Raw genomic sequence first — 20,838 nt, 5'->3', positions numbered from 1 at the left:
TAATTTGCATCATTTAGGCTGTATTTTCTCATCCTCAATTCCTTATTCACACTAGACCAAATCTTGCATTCTCCGTTGGATTTTTAAGCAGGTACATGCAAAACCTGAGAGAATCACATGGGACAGCATTGAAACAAGTTCTGCGGTATCTTCAAGGGACGCTAAATTTTGGGTCTGTCATTCAAGAAAGATGGAGCACAGAAGATCGTTGGTTATAGCGATAGTAGTCATAACGTGGATCCTGATGATGGAAGAAGCACCACCAGGCATGTGTTCTACTTTGGCGAGTCCCCAATAACATGGTGTTCACAAAAACATGAGAGAGTTGTCTTATCATTTTGGGAAGCTGAGTTTACGGCTGCCACTGAAGATGCAAAACTAGCGATATGGTTACAAGAGTTGCTGAGAGAAGTCACTGGAAGGAAGCATGAGAAGATAGTGATCCGTATTGACAATAAATCGGCTATTGAGCTCACTAGGAATCCAGTATTTCACGGATGAAGCAAACATATCCATAAGCGCTACGATTTTATTCGAGAATGTGTCGAAGTTAATCAAATCGAAGTTGAGCATATTCCAGGAGAAGAGCAATGCACAGACATTCTTACCAAAGCCCTTGCAAGGATCAAGTTTAAGAAGATGAGGATTCTTATTGGAGTTCAAGATCTCTCAGATAGCAACTTGAAGCCTAAATATCTCATTAACAAGTTGGTGAAGAGATAAGAGGCAAAACCCATTAGGATTAGGAGATTATCTATTTCTAAGAAAAGGAAAAACAATGTTGTGTTTATCTATAAATACCTTTGTCGAGTTTGTGACAAAGCTTTCTCATTAACAAGTTCGTTAAGAGATAAGAGACAAAACCCATTAGGACTAGGAGATTATCTATTTTTAAGAAAAGGAAAAACAATGTTGTGTTTACCTATAAATACCTTTGTCGAGTTTGTGACAAAGCTATGAGTTGTGGGAGTTTAGTTTCTGAGAGATTTTTCTAAACTTAATAAAGAGAGATTGTCTTTAACCTTAAGCTTATTACTACTTTATAATTTACGCAGATGCTGCTTCATTTCATTTCGCGAAGCATATGTAATTTGTCGAGACTCCAGAGAAATTCTTTTGACACTGAACAATAGCACTAAATTTTTGTTTTACAACATAGAACACAGATTTCCGTATGAACCAACAATACACCGTTTTGACAAGATAAATTACTTATTCCTCGTCGAGTTTGTTTCTTGATTAAAGAAAGACCCGATTTACAGTGCACAAAATAAAACCATTTACATCAAAATACACTTGTTTAAATGTAGTCCTTTCTGAAAGCGAAGCTCCAGAATATGAAGCAGAAACCGTGAATTATGTGTTTTGAATCGGTAATGAACTCAATTATGTGACTTCTTCTTTGACAAGAACATAAAAAACCGTGGGAACGAAAGCTTCTTCTTCTTCTTTCCAGGCTTCGTCGGTGGGAATTGATTGGTTTCAAAGTTATCTTCTGTTCCATCTGACTCACTTGGGCTGGAGGCATAAACAGCAGTCCCAGGTGATTGCTCCAACTTACTTAGCTCATTTTCTCCTTCGGAGGTTGCTCTCTGAATTCTCTCAGTGTTGACTCCATCACCAGCCTTTCTCTTCTGTTCATGCTCTGCCCTCCACTTCCTCAGCTCTTGTTCCACCCCCAACTTCCCCTCTTTTGCCTTCTCAGCCTTTTCGGTTGCTTCTTTTAGAGCTTTCTTTCTTGCATCCATGTGCCTGTTCACTTCTTCCAGCTTCTCCAAGCTTCTCATTTCGGTTTCTTTAGCTTCCTCGATCTGAGAAACCACTTCTGCTACTCTTGCGTTTGCCAGTTCTTCTGCGTCGTGAGCACGTTTGCTGAGCTCATAGTATTCTTCTAGTGAAAGTGTAACGCTTCGTGGAGAATCAATGTCATTAGCCTTCAATGTTGATTCGCTCTCTTCCAAAGCCTTGATGGCGGCTAAGGCCAGCCGCTCTGAAGCTTTGGCTGCCTCAATTTCTTTTTGCGCAGCAAATAGCCTGCTCTCCATTGTGCTTGTTCCAGCCTTTGCTTGTTCTGCTTCTTCTTTGGCCTTTCGTAGCTCTTCACGAGAATGTTCAGCAAGCGACTTTGCTTCATCAGCCTCTTCTGCGGCTTGCTGAAGTTGCTTGGGTAGCTCCACCATTTTTTTTCTCGCTTCTTTCTCCTTTAACTGAACAGAAGCTATTTCGGATTTCGTTCTGTAGATCTCAGCTTCTAGAGAAGCAACAGCTATGGAGGCCATCGCTTCTCTTTGTTTGATTGAGGTAAGAGCAGACTTTTCTTTCACAAGTTCTAATTGCAAAGAAGTGGAAGCTACTTTTAAGCAATTCACTTCAGCAGCTGCTTTGTCGATATTGACATTGACTTCTTCAAGTTCGTTCTTTGCAGAGGCAACAGATGCATGTAAATCTGGATGACTCATGTTTTCTGTCGGAAGATCGCTGTTTTTGATTGAGTCACATGATTCCTGCTTTAGCTTGGATTCCATATAAGCTACTAATTCCGCCTTCAAATCAAGAAGCAATGCTGAGGCAGTGTCAAGCTTTGATTTTAAATCATTCGACGAAAGTATCTGTTGGTTAAGTTTTTGGACTTTTTCTTCCGCTTGCTTCAGTTCTTTCTCCCAGCGGTACCTATCCTGGTCTCTGGCCATGGCTGCTCCAATCCTCTGTTCTTCAGCCTCCAAATGTGAAGCATGTGCTGACTCCAGTGACTCCTTTGTAGCTATCAGCTCAATGGTGAGTTCTTCAACTCTCTTCTCAACTTCTTTTGATGCCAACACTGCTTCTTCAACTTTCTTTGCGGCTGCATCTTTATCTTTCACCAGAGCATCATATTCCTTGTGCAGACTTTCTAGCTCCTCTTTGACAGAATGCAATTCTTTAACTGCTGATGTATGCCTCGCTTTGGCCACCTCAAGCTGCGCTTTAGCTGCAACACTCAATTCGTCAGATATTCCTTGTTCCATCTCTTCAACCCTCAGCTTAGCAAGCTCTGAGTCCTGCCTCGCCTGTTGTTCTTCTGTTTGTGCCCTCTCAAGATTAAGCTTCAACTGTTCAATGATTCTCTTTGTGCTTTCTAGCTCCTTAAGCATTTGCAGTTTTGCAGTCTCAGCCAAGTCCGAGTGTGATTTGTACTCAGGAATCTCGTCCTGGATCTTTTTAAGCTCGTCTTCTATAAGCTTGCGTCTCTGGAAAAAACGTTCAGGAATAAGGTCAACAAGAAACACAAACAGAATGAGAAATAATACAGATTTATATGTCTTTAGCAGTATACCCTTACTGCTTGCATTCGGTGGGATTTCCAGTCAGTAATTCCTCCAAATTTTGAGACAGCTTCTTTAACAGATTCAAATGGTGCTGCAGTATCGATTAAACCTCTATATGAGTCCATATTTTTGGGTGTTCCAGTGCTCACCGGTGATCCTGAGAATCTTGGAGACGAGAGCGCTCTAGGAGATCCAATATTTATAGGAGATAATAGAGTTCTAGGTGATCTACCATTTCTTCCTGTAGCCTCGGTAATCGTTACACGAGGTAAACCAATTTCACCCGTAACTTCATTTGGCTCCGACACTTCTTCAATGATAGTTTTATTGGGACTTTCTTTATCGGTTAACCCCGCGGCAAGTGCAGCATCAGAAGCAATAACTGATTCTTCAGAATTAGAGAAACTGGATGCCAGAAATGTGTCATCGACATAAATTTTGGCAATGCCAGTTGAGCCATCTGTTTGAGATTGTTGAACATCTTTAGAATTCTCAACCTCTGTTGAAGATTCTATATAAGAATCTCTAATGGCTGATACGTTAAACTCAGGATTAACTGTTGCAGCATTACCACTAACCACATCTGCGCCCACAGTAGGCTCATATGCTCCAAATGGTTCTGCACGGCTTTCAACTTTAGCGGTTTTTAACTCTGCCATTCACGTATAACCTGAGATTACTACAAAACTAAAGATTGTCAAAAATATAGAAACATCTTAAAACAAAAAGACACTAAAGTTGAAGACATCATGAAGATGAAGTGGCATACTAGTTTTACTAAGAAATTAGATCGTTTACATAACTAAACGAAAGAATATATAACGAAAAATCTTTTCACAAACTACACAAAGAACGAAATGGTATTAGTTTTTGTTGTTAAGTCCAACATAAAACAAGAGCACTAGCACAAAACACTAAGTTATATGTTTTAGTCTCGGGAAAACGCTATCAAGAAGAGCTTTTACGGATAAAACAGAAATGTATATGATGAGCAAATATAACTTCAAAGCACTAATTCACTAAGTGAATGTAAATACATAGCAAAATTCTTGTTTCAGTGAAGTAATAACGCAGAAAAAAAAATGGAATTCAAGTATGAAACATAGGCTTAACACGTACTCTCATCAGGATCATCATCTTTTGTGTCAACAAATTTCCAAACGTAATGATATAATTACCAATTACAAGATTTAATAGAATTTTGGGACAAAAAACTACGACCACAAAAGACAGAGATTTACTTTTACTGCTATGCAAATCCATATCAATGATTCTATAAAGAACTAAGACATAATTCCGAAATTCAAAAATACCAACAATAACTTCATGATCGAAAATCAAATATTGAAGAAATAATTCTGAATTTTTAGCTTAGGAAAACTTATAAATATGATATAAAGCGACGGAACCCAGAAAAGAAAAAGTTCGATTCAACAAACAGCCGAGAAAGAAAGTCTTACGATGATGATCGGAGGTATTTGAAGAATATAATTGGTTATTGAAATAAAAGTTTCAGACAGAGGTGGGAAAATTCGCTGAGGGACAGAAATTTGGAAGAGAATCGCGGTCGCGATGACAAATCATGAAGCTCTTCCTCTCATCCTCATCTTCTTCATCCATCTGTCATTCTCTCTCTCATAATTCTCGGTTTGTTTGTCTCTCTTTTTTTAGTTTTTTATTTGGATAACGCATTTTTAGTTATTTAAATATTACTTTGGAAAAGAAAAATCAGTGGTCTCTTTCATTTATCACTTCGATGGCCATTTATAATGCCCCAATTGCCGCCATTACTCTCTCTTGGCTTCATACTCCATCTTCGTCCAACAGTTTTTTGTCTGAAAGGCTCCAAAGATTTGTTTACTACCCTCAATCACCGAATGATTTTTTTTCGTGTTTTGTTTACATTCGCAGTGAGAGATCCTAAACTTGCAAATTAAAACTAACTTGATTTAGGATCTTTAATGACTTTTTAAAAAGAATAACAAATTCAATAAATATTTATTTATTATCTTAAATCTTTTATTAAAATAAATAAAATGGAAATTCGAAACGTGTTAACAATAAATCAAATATTAAATATTTGAAAAATACTACAATAAATATAATTAAATATTTATTATAAATAATTAAATAAATATACTCATGATCTCCGGAAACAATATGGCATCAACCGCCATAAATACTACTTTTTAGTCTCACTTAGAAAAAAAGAGAAGTGAGTATTCGGGAAAAAAAATACTCAGTGAGGGTACACTTAAGGAGCACACAAAATTCATAAACACATTATATGATATCGAAATACGAGTATTCATAATATAAATATAGACATTGAATCCACGCAACAATCAACCTAAATTATAATAACTAATTTTATTTTATAATATAATTCTAATATTTTCTAATCCAATAATCATTCAATCATAGCAATCAACACTAAAGACTCTATAACACATTTCCAAATAACTTCCATCAATGGTACTCATTTTCCGCAACCACCCATCCTGGGCTTGACAAGTTACCGGTGTCACCACCCTCAACAGGTCTTGACTATGGCTCGTCACTCCTTTCTCGATCACTACAACTTCACAATATTCAGTCATTCACTGTAAGCCGTCAAACAAAACTGTAAATAGTCATGTTCACAGCATTACAACAACAAGTACTAACAAACCTATCAATCAGGCAACTCAACATTTTCTCTAAGCTCTAGTATCATTTATCAATCACCAATTAACAATCATCAATTATTATTCAAATTCAATATCTATACCAAGCATACACTGATCACTAGACCAGCTAATGCATCAAATGAATCTACTAACTAGTCCTCACCTTAAAAACACCACAAAGTCGAGTCTGAAGAAAAGAAGTTGGTATCCAAGCCCTGTGATACACACAACACAAAAACTAGAGTTTCAGATTCGCAAGTCGAGGTTGTTTCTTGGCCGAAAAGGTACAGCAATAACTTTCGAATTTTCTTTGGAATCTGGATCTGAAAGTTGATCTAGAAAGAAGGATCCGAGAACTACAGATTGGTATGTGGATTGCTATCTGGGTCCTTCTGGATCGACGGAAAATCCTCTCTTAAGTTGGCACTGCGAAACTGGAAAAAATCAGATTTGCAGAATTATTTTATTTTTTGCCAACTTCCAGCTCACCAAACTCTGTTTTACTAAGGTTATGCGATGGAGATGGGGATTCTTCCCCAGATCTATTGTTCATTCTTGTATGAATGATGAAAGACATACAAGAATGCAAAAGAATGAAACAGAAAAGTTAATAAGATAAAAAGGAGAAAGAACAATGGATCTGGGGAAAAATCCCCATCTCCATCGCCTAACCCTAGAAAAACAGAGTTTGGTGGCTCAAAATCTCATTACAGGAGCACACACTCGTTTAGGGCTGCTAAACAATGTATTTATAGGTCATAAGGTCTTCCAGGTCTCATTTAGGGCTTCTCTGAAGAGAAATGGCGAAGTGGGCTTTGATGTTGGGCCTTGTGGCTCGTCCTAAGGTCCACCGGGGGTGAGAGTCTTCCAGGACAGGTAAAACATGTGTTTACCGCGGGTGAGAGTCTTCCGGGACTGGTGAACTGGGTCAACTTGTTCTCTATGTATCTTTTGATTGCACCATTGGATCTTTGTGATGTAAAGTGCTATGGAAAGCTGGTTGTCTCCTCTGGATTGTCTCCAAATTTGAACTGGATCGGACGGTGAGAACGTCTTCATTTGAGGCTTAACTTCTGACGGTCTGACTCTGAGCTAAAAATATGGATTTCTTCTATTTTGCCATCATTTTCCCTAAGTTTCCTGAAAAGAGCCTTGAAACTACAAATACATGAAAATCATAATAAAAAGTTCCTAAAACTAAGTAAAACATTTGAAAAAGCATTTGAAATCAATGGTGAAAAGTAGTCAAAATCAGGTGTTATCAACTCCCCCAGACTTAAGACTTTGTTTGTCCTCAAACAAAACAAAGATCAAATCTGGAAAAATATCATTCAACAAAAAATTGAGAGGGAACTCAAAAATATCAGCAACCATACTTCTAGACCTTAATTATGGACAATGCATCAATCAGATCAAGTCTAGAAAATTTTCACCAAAATACAAACATAACTAGTCCGTTAATCCGTCATGTGATTTTCAGTGGTTCTCATCAAAAAGATATTAAACAAGGCATTCAAGGTTAGGTATCTGATAGACAAGACTTCTTGGGTCTTAGGGCTATCAATCCCCTTGTCAAAGTAGCACTAAAGAGGTATCAATCCAAGAATGTGGTTCTAGACACTAAGCTATGTGATCAGTTTCTCAATTCAAGTGAACAGGTGAGGTTTTGATTGATTAATGACAACTAAGAACTTAAAAGAAGATTAATAGCTAAAGAAATGATCAAACAAGAACTAAGCAATGACAAGTGATGTGAATATGAGATGATGGAAGCATGAGATTCTAGACATGATAGTTGGCTAGGGTGCTTTGGTGCTAAACCAGAAATGCTAATGACAATGATGAGACATGATTTAAATGATTAAGAACTCAAATCTAGATTAATCCTCTCATGAAGGTATTAACCTCTACACTAATCCATTTTCAAACCAAATAATCATTTGTGAAATATGAATCAGTGAGCATTAATAAATAGTTCTAAAAGATCATTCAAGCAAATAACAAGACATCATCATGCAGCAAATGCTTAAACCTCTAATACAGCTCTTTCAGGAATTTCATCAAAAACTTTTGGTGCATGAAATTCCCAGAATCTAGATCTCAAGTGATATGCAAGGATCTAGCCTAGAGAACAGCTGTTTAGAGAGATGAATCAATGAATCTAGTCCTAAGCACTCCTAGTCTAACACTTTAGCACCCTAACCTACACATCTAGAACCTCATTAAGGTGACTACTCACTAATCATACTAATCTCTCTTAAACCTTTGCAAGTTGAGAAGATTGGCATGATTAATGATGAAAAAAGAAGATGGAGGAGATGGATAATGATGGATTTGCAGCTTCAAACACAAAGATCTCTAAAACTCTCTTGATTAAAACTCAAAAGGGATATATTTCTCCTCTTAAGAGGAGTCTTTTCACAAAAAAAGCAAAAAGATGAAGAGAATAAAGCTTGGTCCCTTGGGTAAAACCCTAAAAAACTATATATAAGTCCTTAAACAAACCGGGTCAGCCCGGAACAAACCGGGTCCTGACCCGGCCTTGATGGGTAAATATGAGGTTTGCCACGGTCAGATAATACTTGGACAGACCGTGGCAAAGAGACCGTGTCAAAGTTCAAACGGTTGTTCTTGAAGAAATAGGCTGCCTCGGCTTGAGTTAGACCGTGATGCATGGCCGTGTCATGTCCTTTCTGGGTTTGGATGATGATCATATTTGATTGCCACGGTCTTGCTTGGCTCGTATCTCTTGAGCGTGGCAAAGGAGTGGAACATTCAGTGATTGTCACGGCTTGATGATTGGCCTTGTCTCTTGGTCGTGTCGAGTCCTTTAAGCTTTTGCCGCGGTCAGGTGTAGGCCGTGTCTCTTGACCGTGTCATTCGCCGAAGGTTGGCACTCTGAAGCACCATCTTGCCACGGTCAAGTTTAGACCTTGGAATTCTCCCCGTGTCATTCGCCGCGGTGAAACCTTTTCACGGTTAAGTATGGACCGTGGCGATATGATCGTGTCGTGAGCCTTTGTCTTTCTAGCAAGCATTCGGATGTTGCCACGCCTAAGTGTATGGCCGTGGCACCATAACCGTGTCAAATACCGAGAGACATCATATCATGCCCTGACTAACCCCAGACTATGGTGTTCTCACCATGTCAGAGTATGACACTTAGCGTAATTTCCATCCTTAGACGCCTGATTGACCTGCCTGTCTCCCGCTTTCCGGAACTCACATCTTACAACTCCAAATGACATCAAACCAGGTCCAAGAGAAAGATGACTCATCAAGCTCAAACTTTTCTAAAGAAACCTTTGATTCTTGGCGAGTGGAAGGTTCCCCGGACGGCTCATCTCTGTGATGCATTGAAACGATCAACAAGGAGCTCTTGGACCAGTGTTCACTCCGGAGACTGTATCTTTCAGCACATAGCTCCAAACTGGATTATCTAAGATGTTCTAGAAAGAGAATTTAAAGACATAGAATCTTGATGAAGACCTTGGCAGCTGAATCAGAATGGAAAGGAATCAGCCCACGCAATCTCTGTGATTCATCGGACCAGTCTTGAAACTGTAGCGAGACAGGTGTGCCTTCCGGTGAGCTTAACTCTTTGATCACAACTCCAAATAAAATGATTTCACCTGTCCAAGATCCGTGACCTGATCAACTCCAACTTTTCTGAAAACTCTGTAATCTGAATCGGACGTTAAGACTTCCCAGACAGGCGATCTTTCCAGACGTATGTGATTGTTCCGGAACGGATGCGAGAGAGGTCTGTCTTCCGGTGGCCGTATCTTTCAGCTCGGTGCTCGAAACTCATCGATTCCAACTGTTATGAGATTTAGACTCCATTATCTTGATCTTTTCTGCAGACCCCCGAGGCTAAATCGCCCGGAAAGACCTTCCGATAAGGCGATTTCGGAGATGTATCTGCACCCGGGAATTTCTGCCGAGAAACTTGAACAGCCGATACGCTTTTTGGCCGAGAAATCCACTCGCGGTACATGAGAATAGCCGAGAAAAAGCTTCCCGCGGTACAGGCTAGTGCCGAGAACATCCAAAAGGTCGCTTTCACCGTTTTCAAAGCTCTGATCACCATTTATTTTCCTGGTTTCACATTTTCAGCTCCAAATAGCTCCAAATACACCTGATAAACACTCCAAACCATGCAAAGAATTATTGGGACCTAATGCAACCCCTAAGCCTTAAAAAAACACCTAAAGACCTAAAATGCATGAAATAAAATATGATTTGGAATGAAATATACAACCTAAATGATGCAAATTATGAACATATCAACTCCCCCACACTTGTCCTTTGCTTGTCCTCAAGCAAAAAGAGCAAATGAGAGAAAGAGGTTGGATGCATTGGGAGTTCATATTCCTTAATGAGAGAGTGTATCACTAAAAGAATTCAAGGCTCACTGTCCTAGTTGCTAATTCTAAGATGCAGTGCAAACAAGATTACTCACAAAACTTTTGCCATACTCATCAATAAATGAATCAAACGCAAGCTTAAGTTTTCACAAACAGCCATAGTTCCAACCTTTTGACATTCATTAAAGCTCATGTGAATCATGCTTATGCAGATCATGTGAACTCACTTGTCTTGGGACAGGGTTATGAGACAAAGATGATCTCATTCAATGCTTATGGTTTCAATGCAGCTCAAGGGATCACTCAAGAAGGAATAAACTTTAACAGAATGCTAAGGGAAAAGGCAACTGGTGCATACAAGAGTAGAATCCCATCTACCCAATGCCCCAAGTTGGTCTTTCTCCTTAACTTCACTCTCACTCTTTTTATCACCAGGAGATTCATCTTTTCATATTTAAACTCAGGCTTTGGGGTCTGAACCTTCCACTTAGCTCTTTCTCACATAACACTGTCTAGTCTCTTTTCTTTTCTTTTCAAACACTTGAGCCTTTTGGCATCTTTTCTTTTCTTTTTTACTTAGAGGCTAGAATTTTCTTTTCAGAACACAAGAGCTTATCTTTCTTTAAACAGCAGACCCCAAACCGCTTTCTTTTCTATTCCATCCCCTGGTTCTCATTTCAAACTCTCTTTTTTTCACTCAGTGTTTCCCAAGATCTCTTCCTAGCCTACTCTAGACTCATGATGCAGAGCTACATCTACATAAGACTCTACTCTTGTCGCCCTAAACCCAACACTTTCTGTCAAGTTTATTCAGAAAAAGGCCTCACATCTCTCACTATAGTGTTTCAGGCTTCAAGGAAGGTTTGGTTCAAGGCAGAGAACTGTCTCAAGATGAGAGAACAGCTATTTGAGCTAGCAAAGAGTGGTAAAAAGGATAAGAGAGCTCAAATATTTAAAGGGTACCCATGAGTTCACAATGACATGCACAAACAATGATAATTAGATTGTCAAGTTATGGTTCTCACTTAGATAAAGCTGGAACTAATCAAAGCTTGATTCACTCAACAAGTTCAAAGCATGGATTAGTCTTGATTTCTTTCTTGTTTACATGCATCAAAGAACTAGAAACTAGGGTAGTGAACCGAATTCTTAAAGTGATATTCTCTCAAGGAAAAACCTATCATCACTCCTTTGCATCGATGCAGCCTATATGAATATGCAACTAGACTCAATCCTAAAAATGAGAATGCAATTACATGAGCATTTTTTTGTGAAATTTGTTTTTTGATTATTCGATTTTTTTGGTTTTTATATGCACTTAGATGCAACTACATGACTGCATGCAAGAATGTGACTCAAGACTCAAAGTAGAAAAAAAGAACAGAGAAAATATGATTAGTAAAAGATGAAGCTCCTCCCCCACAATTAAATAACACAGTCCCCTGTGTTATAAAAGTATGAGAAAGGAGTAAAAGCAAAACAAACAAGTAAAATGCAAAGAGAAAAAGAAAGACTATATGCATATGTACAAGGGTTGGAGTGGTTACCTCATTCGCTGAGGTCAGATCCCACATAATACGAGGAATTGCCTAGGTGAACTGCTCTCAGGTGAATCTGGTGGGAACGCTGTAGCCGGATGGATCCAGTCTTCTTTTCCCGGTGGGAACTCACGGTCACGAGCTGCTGAGCTCTCTCCCACCTCGTCTCTTGTGGCTGGTGCACGTGAAGTGGCCGAGTCTCTATCTGGTGAGGCCGGCACTTTGAGCTTCTTTACCTTCTTCTTTAGTTGCTTCACACAATCAACTAGCTTGCGAATCGTTTTGTCTTGCCATTTGCACCATTTCTGAAGTCCATTAACTCTTGAATACAGCTTCCTTGTGTGATACTCAGGCTCACCCCAGACTTAAGGGTCAAAATGGTATCGCCCTGCTCCCATCCTTCTTTCAAGAATCCTTGGCTCCTCATTCTCACAACCGTCAGCCCTAGCTTTGTTATGCTCTTCAACCGTGATACGATCCTAGGTGATCAACTCTGAAGCAATGGGTAATAGATGTGGCGATATGGTGGATGGAATGCAGCGATGATGCGATGGAGTGGTGATGGTGGCTGGTGGATCGGATCGATGGTTTGTGATGGTGAGATGATCGATTGATAGTGTGGTGGTAGTGTGATAATCGAATTGATGATGATGGAGAGATAGAAGATTCTCTTGTAAACAAATTATTTTTTAAGAGATTCGAATTTCGGAGTTTTCTTATACTCAGAAATCAAAGAGAGAAGAACACGTTAAAAGTTTGATCAAAATTCTTCACTGAATAACACTTAGGCGATTTTCTCTAATTTATAGACTAAGAGAGAAAATCGCAGCCCTAATAATTTGAAATAAAAACAACACGAAGTTTGATTTAAAAATAGAACAGCGAGGCGTCCCTTCTAAATCCTAAGTGGTGCATCTAAAACAACTAGTGCGCAAGTCATTGTGACCTTGCACGTTATTACCCATTAGTAACAACTTCTAAGTAACTCGACGTAGCAATGATTTCTGCCTCGTTAAAAACCTTGGAGAAGAACCTCCTTGCCTTCCAAAATCCTCACCAAGGAAAAGAGTACAGAATCATCACCTAAGTTACCTAGTCATTGTTACTGGGTTCTTCATTCCTCAAGATAGAGATGTTGAAGATGTGAGCTCCAGCCTCCAGTTAATCGATTTCCTCTGCGGCAATGAGTGCGTTAGCCTCCTTAGCCATCTCTCTAGCTCTGGAACGAGTGGTCCTGCCAGCTACCTCTGGTTCCTCCTCCTCTGAGCTGGTCACGATCATATCAAACCGGCTCTTTACCCTTTGATAATGCGGTCATCTTGCATTTGCGAATTGGAGGGTCAATGGCTGGATTGTAGAGATGATCCTTTAGAACAATAAAGGACACATTGTGTCTTTCTGTGAGAGTGGTGATGGCTGGGTGTGGCAACAGAACTTGAACCTTTTCATCTTGTAAGAGCTTGAAGGTGTACAAGAAGTTCTCACCATTGCTTTCTTTTAAAAATCCAACCTTGGTGAGGGCAGCTTCATCAATCAACTCAGACTTGATCTCAACATCATCAAAGACAAAACCTCTTGCTTTCAAAATCTTTGTCACTAACCATCCACTGTGCAACTTAGTGAGCTTTTGCCTTTTTCCCTCACTCCAAGCAATCTCTTTGTATATCAGCATGTGAGGTGCCAAGAATGTACCACCAGAAGGGATGTAGTGTGGGAGACAAAATACTTTCTTGCTCTTCAAGTGGCTGATGAGAGGATGTAGACCAATACCCAAGAGCTCCATATCAGCTAGGTGAACCACGCCATCATTGTGTTTGGTAAAAAACATTTGGCAAAGCACTTTGTGAGCATAGCGGATGGCTGGGTTTCTTATCCATGAACTCTTGCATCTTCCTCCTCTGAAACTCCCAAAAGCTATTGTATCCCACAGACCAGTAATCATGTGATCAATGTAGGTGAACTTCAATGTCTCATCCTCTGCAGGTCTTGGAAAGCCAAGGATCTCATCTAGTTCCTTGAAGCTCACTTGGTATGGTTTACCATTGACTGTGAACTCTATGTGCCCAAGACCATTTCCCTCTTTGATCCTCTGATCTCTGGGGCCATACCAACAGACTTTAAGGGATGCAAGAAACACTTGTGTTACTCCATCATGAGCCACATCTTTCATCTCAAAGAATCCACCAAATCCCATGTTGGTAAAAATCAGCTGAACCTCTTCAAATAACCTCATCTTTTTCAGCAGCTCCATATCAGGGAACTTGGTTTGAAACACCTTTACATCCTTGAACATAGCATAGTAATCATCAAAATTTTGTTCTTGGACTTCAGGTTCTGACCTTTTCTTTGCTTTCTTAACCGGCTGAAATTCTACTTCAGGATCACTCTCGGTTTCATCATCATCTTCAGCCACAGCCATCTCTTTTCCTTTCCTTTGAACAACTTCAACCAATGCCAATTCTTTACCAGTAGTCTTTGAACGAGAAGCCTTGGTTCTCTTTGGTGCAGCCACTTTCTTTACTTGCTTCTTGATATGTTCATAATCTGCATCATTTAGGTTGTATATTTCATTCCAAATCATGTTATTTCTCATGCATATTAGGACTTAGGAGTTGCATTAGGTCCCAATGAGTCTTTGCATGTTTGGAGTGTTAATCAGGTGTATTTGGAGCTATTTGGAGTTGAAAAGGTGAATCCAAGAAGAGAAATTGCGGTCAGGGCTTGAAAGATGGTGAAAATGGGGTTTTGGAGGTTCTCGGCGATTCTCACGTACAACAGGCAACTTTTCTCGGCGATTTTCACGTACCGCGACTGAGCCTCTCGGCCAAAACGCGTACCGCGGCTAAGGTTTCTCGGCCAAAATTTCTGGATACAGACACATCTCATAAATCTCGTTACCTGAAGGTCTTGTCGGTCTATTCAGCTGTCGGGTGCTTTATCAAAGTTGGAGAGGATTGGATCATGGTTCCAGAGCAGGTGAAATAATAGGATTTGGAGGCGTGAGCAGAGAGTTAAGATCATCGGAAGGCACGCCTGTCTCGCTGCCGTTTTTGACCGACCCGATGAGCTCCGAAGAATGTGAAGGACGATGCACTTCCAGACCGATTCAGTCTACAAGGCCTTCATGAAGATTTGAGATATTTGAGTCTTCTTTCCAGAACGTTTAAGATCATTCAATTTGGAGCTATGAGAAAGAAGATAACGTTTCTGGAATGGACGCATGTCTAGAAGCCTCTTTCTGACCGTGTCAATGCACTGCGAAGATGAGCCCTCCAGGGAACCTTCCACTTCCCAAGCGCCGAAGCTTCTTTCACCAAAGTTGAAGATATCTGAGTGTTCTTTCCAATGAAGTTAGAATCGCGCCATTTGGACCAGTATCCTGGGAGTTACTTTCCCACGAATGTGAAGTGGTCCGAGGAGACCTGAAGCCTGCGAGATAGTCTTGCGACTTGGCTAACTCGCAATGCCTGGAGATTAATGTCTGGGGTTGAGCTGCGTGTTGCGATGTGCGAGTAAGGTAACACTGGGTAAGGTCTAAGGTTCTCGAGCAAGAAAAATACTAAGTCCACAAGCGTGCGACTTGAGCATGCGAGTTGGCCAAGCTTGGAACTGAGCCGCATGAAGACTCGCAATTTACACCGACTTGAGCATGCAACTTGGGAGTGATGAAGACCACCCCACACATATTTCTGAAAGCCCCTGCTACACGGTCGTGCAAGTTAAGGAGCAAAGGGAACTGAGCCGCACGAAGATTCGCGTTTTACACCGAGAGAGTAATGCGGCTGGGCTTACATGGATTCTATCTCGCTGAAGCTTCTTCCCAGATTTTATTTTGCTCATGCGAGTTGAAGAGGAAGAAGGCTGAATCGCACAAAGACTCCTTTTGAAGAGAAATATCTGATTTTGGGCGTTTTAATCAAGAGATTCAGAGATTCTTGAGTGTTTAAAGCTGTCTTCTTCTTAATCTATCATCTCCATCTCAATTTACACACTTCTAATCATGATTAACAACACATCTTGCAAAGGATCTAGTGTGTTGATCATGATTAGTGAGTAATCCCCATGTTCAGGTCTTAGATATGTAGATTAGGGTGCTTAGGTGGTAGATTAGTGAGCCTAGGGGTTAGATCATTCATATTCCATTCTCTACAACCTGTTTTTAATGCTACATCCATACACATCTTATGTGGTCTAGATTCTGGGCATTTCATGCACCAAAAGTGTTTGATGAAATGCCTGAACCAAGGTTGTTAGAGGTTTAAGTATTATTCATCATGGGAATGATTTTTTATATGCTTAAATGACAGATTAAACTGGTTCTTAATGCTTGTTGATTCATGTTTCACTAATGATGATTAGGTTAGAAACTGTTTTAGCATAGAAGTTAATGTCTTCATGAGAGGATTAGCTTAATTAATGATGTTTAAGTTGAATGGTTTGCTTGATCACATGATTCATTAGCTCACTAGTTTAGCACCAAAGGCACCCTAATCCACTATCATGTCTAAGACCTTTCTCATCATCATACATACATTCTCATCTCATTTAGCTTATTTACTTGCTTGTTTAAGTTGTTCATTAGCTTTAATCCTTGTTTTAAGTTCTTAGTTGTCATTAATCATCAAAACCTCACTCATTTGGCTTGAATTAAGAACTGATCTTGCATCTTAGTGTCTACACATGATGGATTGATACCCTTTGTACTGCAAAGTGACAAAAAGGATTGATAACCCTTCATTTAGAGCCTTGAAAACTCTAAGTTATCAATTGGCGCCGTTGCCAAAGTGTGATAGCATTAAGATTGTGTCATTTCTTGAGATCAAGCATTTTCTTTTATGCTTTCTAATTTCTTTCAAGTTCTGGTTGTGAGTTTCAGGTGCATGAACACCAGGTCCAGATCAAGAAGCTGTGGTCCACCTTTCCCCTTAAACGACAACATTAATCTTTTGGTACCAAGGAGGAGAAGGGATAGGCGTGGAAGACAGATTGATCAGGCAGATATGGAAGATCAAAGACAGCAGTAGTTGACATTGAGCAACAGGCTCAGGTGCAACAGGGTAATGGAGCTGGTCAAGGGTTACATCAGGGTAATGTTCATCAGGAACAGGAGCATCAACAGCAAGCTTATATCCACCAGGGACAAGCTCCAGCTCATCACCAAAGGGACCAGGCCAATGCACAGCAAAGACAACAGGCTCACCACCATCAGTCCTTCCAACACCAACAAAGGAGATATGAGCAGCCACAAGTCTATGTTGGAGAAAATGACAGGGCCAATGCTCATCAGTATGGAGCTGGAATTCAAGCACCACCTGTGCAAAAAAATAATTTTGTAGTGAAGGCATCCTTATTGAATATGGTCCAGAACTCCAAGTTCCATGGATTGGCAATGGAAGATCCTTTGGAACACTTGGATCAATTTGATAAAGTGTGTGACTTGACAAAGATAAATGGAGTATCTGAGGATAGCTTCAAGCTCAGATTATTCCCCTTCAGTCTTGGTGACAAAGCTCACCAATGGGAGAAGAACCTCCCAAGAGGATCCATTCAGACCTGGGAGCAATGCAAGCAGACATTTCTATCTAAGTTCTTCTCAACCTCCAGAACAGCTAAAATGAGAAACAAAATCTCTAGCTTCACTCAACATAGCAATGAGAGTTTTGGTGAAGCATATGAGAGATTCAGGAGCTACACAAACCAGTGCCCACACCATGGGTTTAGTGAGGCTTCACTTCTCAGCACACTTTATAGAGGGGCTCTTACCAAGATTAGGAACCAGCTGGATACTGACTCCAATGGTAAATTTATGGGTAAGGAGATTCATGCTGCTTTAGAGCTGGTTAAGAACTTAGCAATGAACAATGATACATATGGAGAAGACTTTGATAGAGCCAATAGGAGTGAGAGTTCAAGCAGGGATCAGAGGTATGAGAAGGACTTCAAAACACTTGAAAGTAAGCTAGACAACGTGTTGTTGGCCACTCAAAAGCCAATGCACTTTGTAGGAGAGTATGAGGAACCTTCTCAATGCTTTGAGAACATCAGTGAACAGGGTCTTACTCAGGAAGAGCTTAACTATATTGGGAATCAGAGGTTCCAAAGGTATCAGTATGCCAATGCCAATCAGAACCTCTCTTACAGGAATCCCAATGTAGCAAACCCACAAGACCAAGTCTACCCTACTTCTCAAGCTCCATAGAATTTTGTGCCCAAGAACAACTTTCAAGGGTCTTTTCAACCAAAGAATCAGTTTGCTCAGAATCAGGGTTTCAGTCAGCAACAGCAACCATTTCAGGGTTCTGGTTTCAGTTCACAGCAGCAGCCAAAAGCACCACCAGGGTTTGGTCCTGATGAGGCCATCGAACCATCACCAGACCCAAATATCGTTCCCGAGCTCAAAGAAGCACCAATGACCCGTTCCAAAGCAAGGAGGCTTAGAGAAGGGTTCAACTTGGCCGTGGAATCATTACTAAGTACCATGGAACTTGGAGATGCATTCAAAACCGTGACTTAAGAGCAACACTCGCGAGACAGCCCCAAAGGACCCGATTTAGACATAATGGAGGGTTTCGCGCGTTTGAGCCTCAAAGAGAACCAGCCTCAACTAGAACCAGGAAATGGAGCACGTAACACCAAGAATCTCGAAGAAACCGCATTGGACCCTCAAGATACAACCGTTTCAAGACTCGGAGCCGATAGCGAGCAAATGAGACAAGAAGAGGAACATGAAGTGGGACGCGTGAAAATACTTGAAGAACTCGCAGGATTCAACGTTAGCAGGACTCTAGAAAAAGAAAACCTTAAGACTAACGAAGAAAACCTCAAGACTAACGAGCTATTCAACGACGTAACAAGCAAGCCCACAACCGGCCGTAACCAGGTATTTTCCATTTATACGATTTGTGCAGGTAACATGGGAGTATCCTAGTGGTGTCTAGCACACTAGAGATCATCAGAGGTGCACGGAACAAGTCCAGAAAAGGTTGCACACGTTTAGTTTCTTTTCTTTTTTATTTTTAAATGAACTTTCCATTTTTGTGTCCAAATGAGACGCTTTGCCATTTTGCTTTATTTCTTTTTACAAGTCCTGTTGTTTTGAGTCCTTAGTGTCGTTTTTATTTCTTTGATTCGAACCCTAGAAGGTTCAAAGCTGACGGACTGTTTATAAAATCCCACATGCAGCTCTTGTACTTTAACGTTTTTCCCGATATCAATAAAATAACGCCGTTTTCCTCTTAGCTTGTGCTTGAGAGACTTTGTTTGTGTTCTTGCGTGTGAGATTCACCAAGAGACAAGCCGCAGTATCAGAGATCCTCCATCATCTCTGTGGTGCCTTCGATCCACTTCAAAACCCCTAACCGATCCCTCAAGAGAGAGCGTTAAAGCCAGCTTGACAGATCCCATCTCGAATCAAGTCTTGTGGAAGCAAGCCTTGTCTTACCATCCTCATCCACTGATCTACACGAGAGAGCGAAAAAGCCAGCGTGTTGATCCCACCAAGCCCTCGATTCCGCAATCATATAAGTCTCACCGGAGTCTTATATCATTTTGGTATCAGAGCCAACGGTTCCTGCCTTTGGTTTTCTATCCCTTGTACTCTTTCATTTGATTCATAAAACCGAAAACCCTAGAAAAATTTAATTGCTTTCGTATTCAATAGTCAAAAAAAAAAAAAGAGAAGAATCTGTTGCCTTGCTAGTTTTTTAAGACCGTTAATTCTTGTTCTTTGCAAACTAAAATTTGAAAACCCTATAAAAAGTTATTTAGCCTCATTTACGTATCGAGTTACATAGTCTAGCATTTTGTTATCATTAATATTCGGTGGTACTTTTGACTAGTTGTTGTTTTTGTTGAGTATAAGGACACCAATTGCGGTTAGCTAGCAACATGGCCGAAGGAGAACCTGTTCCGAACGATGCTCTTGTCGAAATGATGACCGCAATGAGAGAGGAGCTGAGGTACATGACTCAACAAATGGGAAATATTCGTCAAGAACTCGGAGCAAGAATATATCGAGTTGAGGCACAACCAAGGAGAGCCCCAGTTCGAGGAGCACAAGTACTAGCCGGTGACGCAAGTGATGATGAAGAGATGCCCGAGATAGAAGATGAAATTCCACCTGACCCTCTTCAGCATCGACAGCAGAGGAGGCCGGATCTTCTAAGAAGAAATCCAGCTAGGGTAGTAGATACCCGAGAGCAAACTCATGATCTCAAGCTAACGCCTCCTACCTTTGCAGGAAAATCGGACCCAAGGCATACTTGGATTGGGAGAGACGGCTAAAGCACATATTTGAGTGCTATGGCTACGCTGAGCGCATAAAGGTGGCTGTTGCGGCTGCACAGCTCACTGATAATGCCTTGGCGTGGTGGGACAGAAACGTAGCCGAGAGAAGGAGGCAACGTTTTGGACCTGTCGTCACTTGGAGCGACATGAAATTCCTCCTACGACTTAGGTATGTACCTGAACACTATCATAGAGACTTACAAAAGCGTTTTCGCAAATTGTCCCAGGGAAACAGGAGCGTAGATGAGTATTTTGAAGAGTTTGAGAAGCTGATGAACTCGCTGGAGTTAGAAGAATCAGAGGAAGCCCTGATGGCGCAGTTCATTGACGGTTTACAAGAGAGAATAACAAGAAAGGTGGAGAGAGCTCAATACAATGGACTACACGAGCTATTGCATCTTGCTGTTCAAGTGGAGCAGCAAATCAAACGCAAGACCGCTCTTACCAGCCGCAACCGCACGAGCCAACCATGGAATGCCAGTAGTTCTAAACCGGTAGATAAATGCAAGGCCGTGGAGATTGAATCAAGATTAAAAGGCAAAAGCACCGAGGCTCCCAAGTTCAACCGAGCCGAACAAGGTAAGTCCTCTAATCCCACATCAAGAACTCGTGATATAACTTGTTTTAGATGTCAAGGCAGGGTCACATGTCAAGGGAGTGCCCAAACCAGCGG

The 20,838-nt window shown here is 40.6% G+C and overlaps 1 protein-coding gene and 1 non-coding gene across 6 annotated transcripts; both read right to left on the bottom strand.

The window, feature by feature from the left end:
- Nucleotides 1-1,193: 1,193 nt before the first annotated feature.
- On the bottom strand, nt 1,194-4,985 carry LOC18015897 (protein WEAK CHLOROPLAST MOVEMENT UNDER BLUE LIGHT 1). Of its 5 annotated transcripts, none has more exons than XM_024155161.1 (4): nt 4,766-4,984; nt 3,877-3,984; nt 3,314-3,765; nt 1,194-3,227 (listed from the first exon to the last, which is right to left on the bottom strand). In XM_024155161.1, the coding sequence occupies exons 2-4, from the start codon at nt 3,962-3,964 to the stop codon at nt 1,383-1,385; spliced, it is 2,385 nt and encodes a 794-aa protein (XP_024010929.1). In that variant the 5' UTR covers nt 3,965-3,984; nt 4,766-4,984; the 3' UTR covers nt 1,194-1,382. The 5 variants fall into 5 exon arrangements, with proteins under 5 accessions (XP_024010929.1, XP_024010930.1, XP_006398039.1 ...); XM_024155162.1 differs by having other exon boundaries at nt 3,877-3,975; XM_006397976.2 differs by having other exon boundaries at nt 3,320-3,984; nt 4,766-4,985.
- A 12,505-nt stretch (nt 4,986-17,490) lies between these two features.
- Nucleotides 17,491-17,597, bottom strand: LOC112086302. The gene has a single exon (XR_002899424.1). It is a non-coding gene; the product is annotated as a small nucleolar RNA R71 (small nucleolar RNA).
- Nucleotides 17,598-20,838: the final 3,241 nt, after the last annotated feature.

Source organism: Eutrema salsugineum, unplaced genomic scaffold, assembly GCF_000478725.1.
Source record: "Eutrema salsugineum unplaced genomic scaffold, Eutsalg1_0 scaffold_21, whole genome shotgun sequence".
NCBI lineage: Eukaryota > Viridiplantae > Streptophyta > Magnoliopsida > Brassicales > Brassicaceae > Eutrema > Eutrema salsugineum.
The sequence above is the reverse complement of the archived record's forward strand: the minus strand, read 5'-3'. Positions and strand labels throughout refer to the sequence as shown.

What these genes read in the sequence shown, in the direction of transcription:
- LOC18015897 (XM_024155160.1), bottom strand. Translation starts at nt 3,964, where the DNA reads ATGGCAGAGTTAAAAACCGCTAAAGTTGAAAGCCGTGCAGAACCATTT. An exon ending in ACCGAATGCAAGCAGTAAGG is followed by an intron (nt 3,228 to 3,313) that starts GTATACTGCTAA and finishes CGTTTTTTCCAG; the next exon opens with AGACGCAAGCTTATAGAAGA.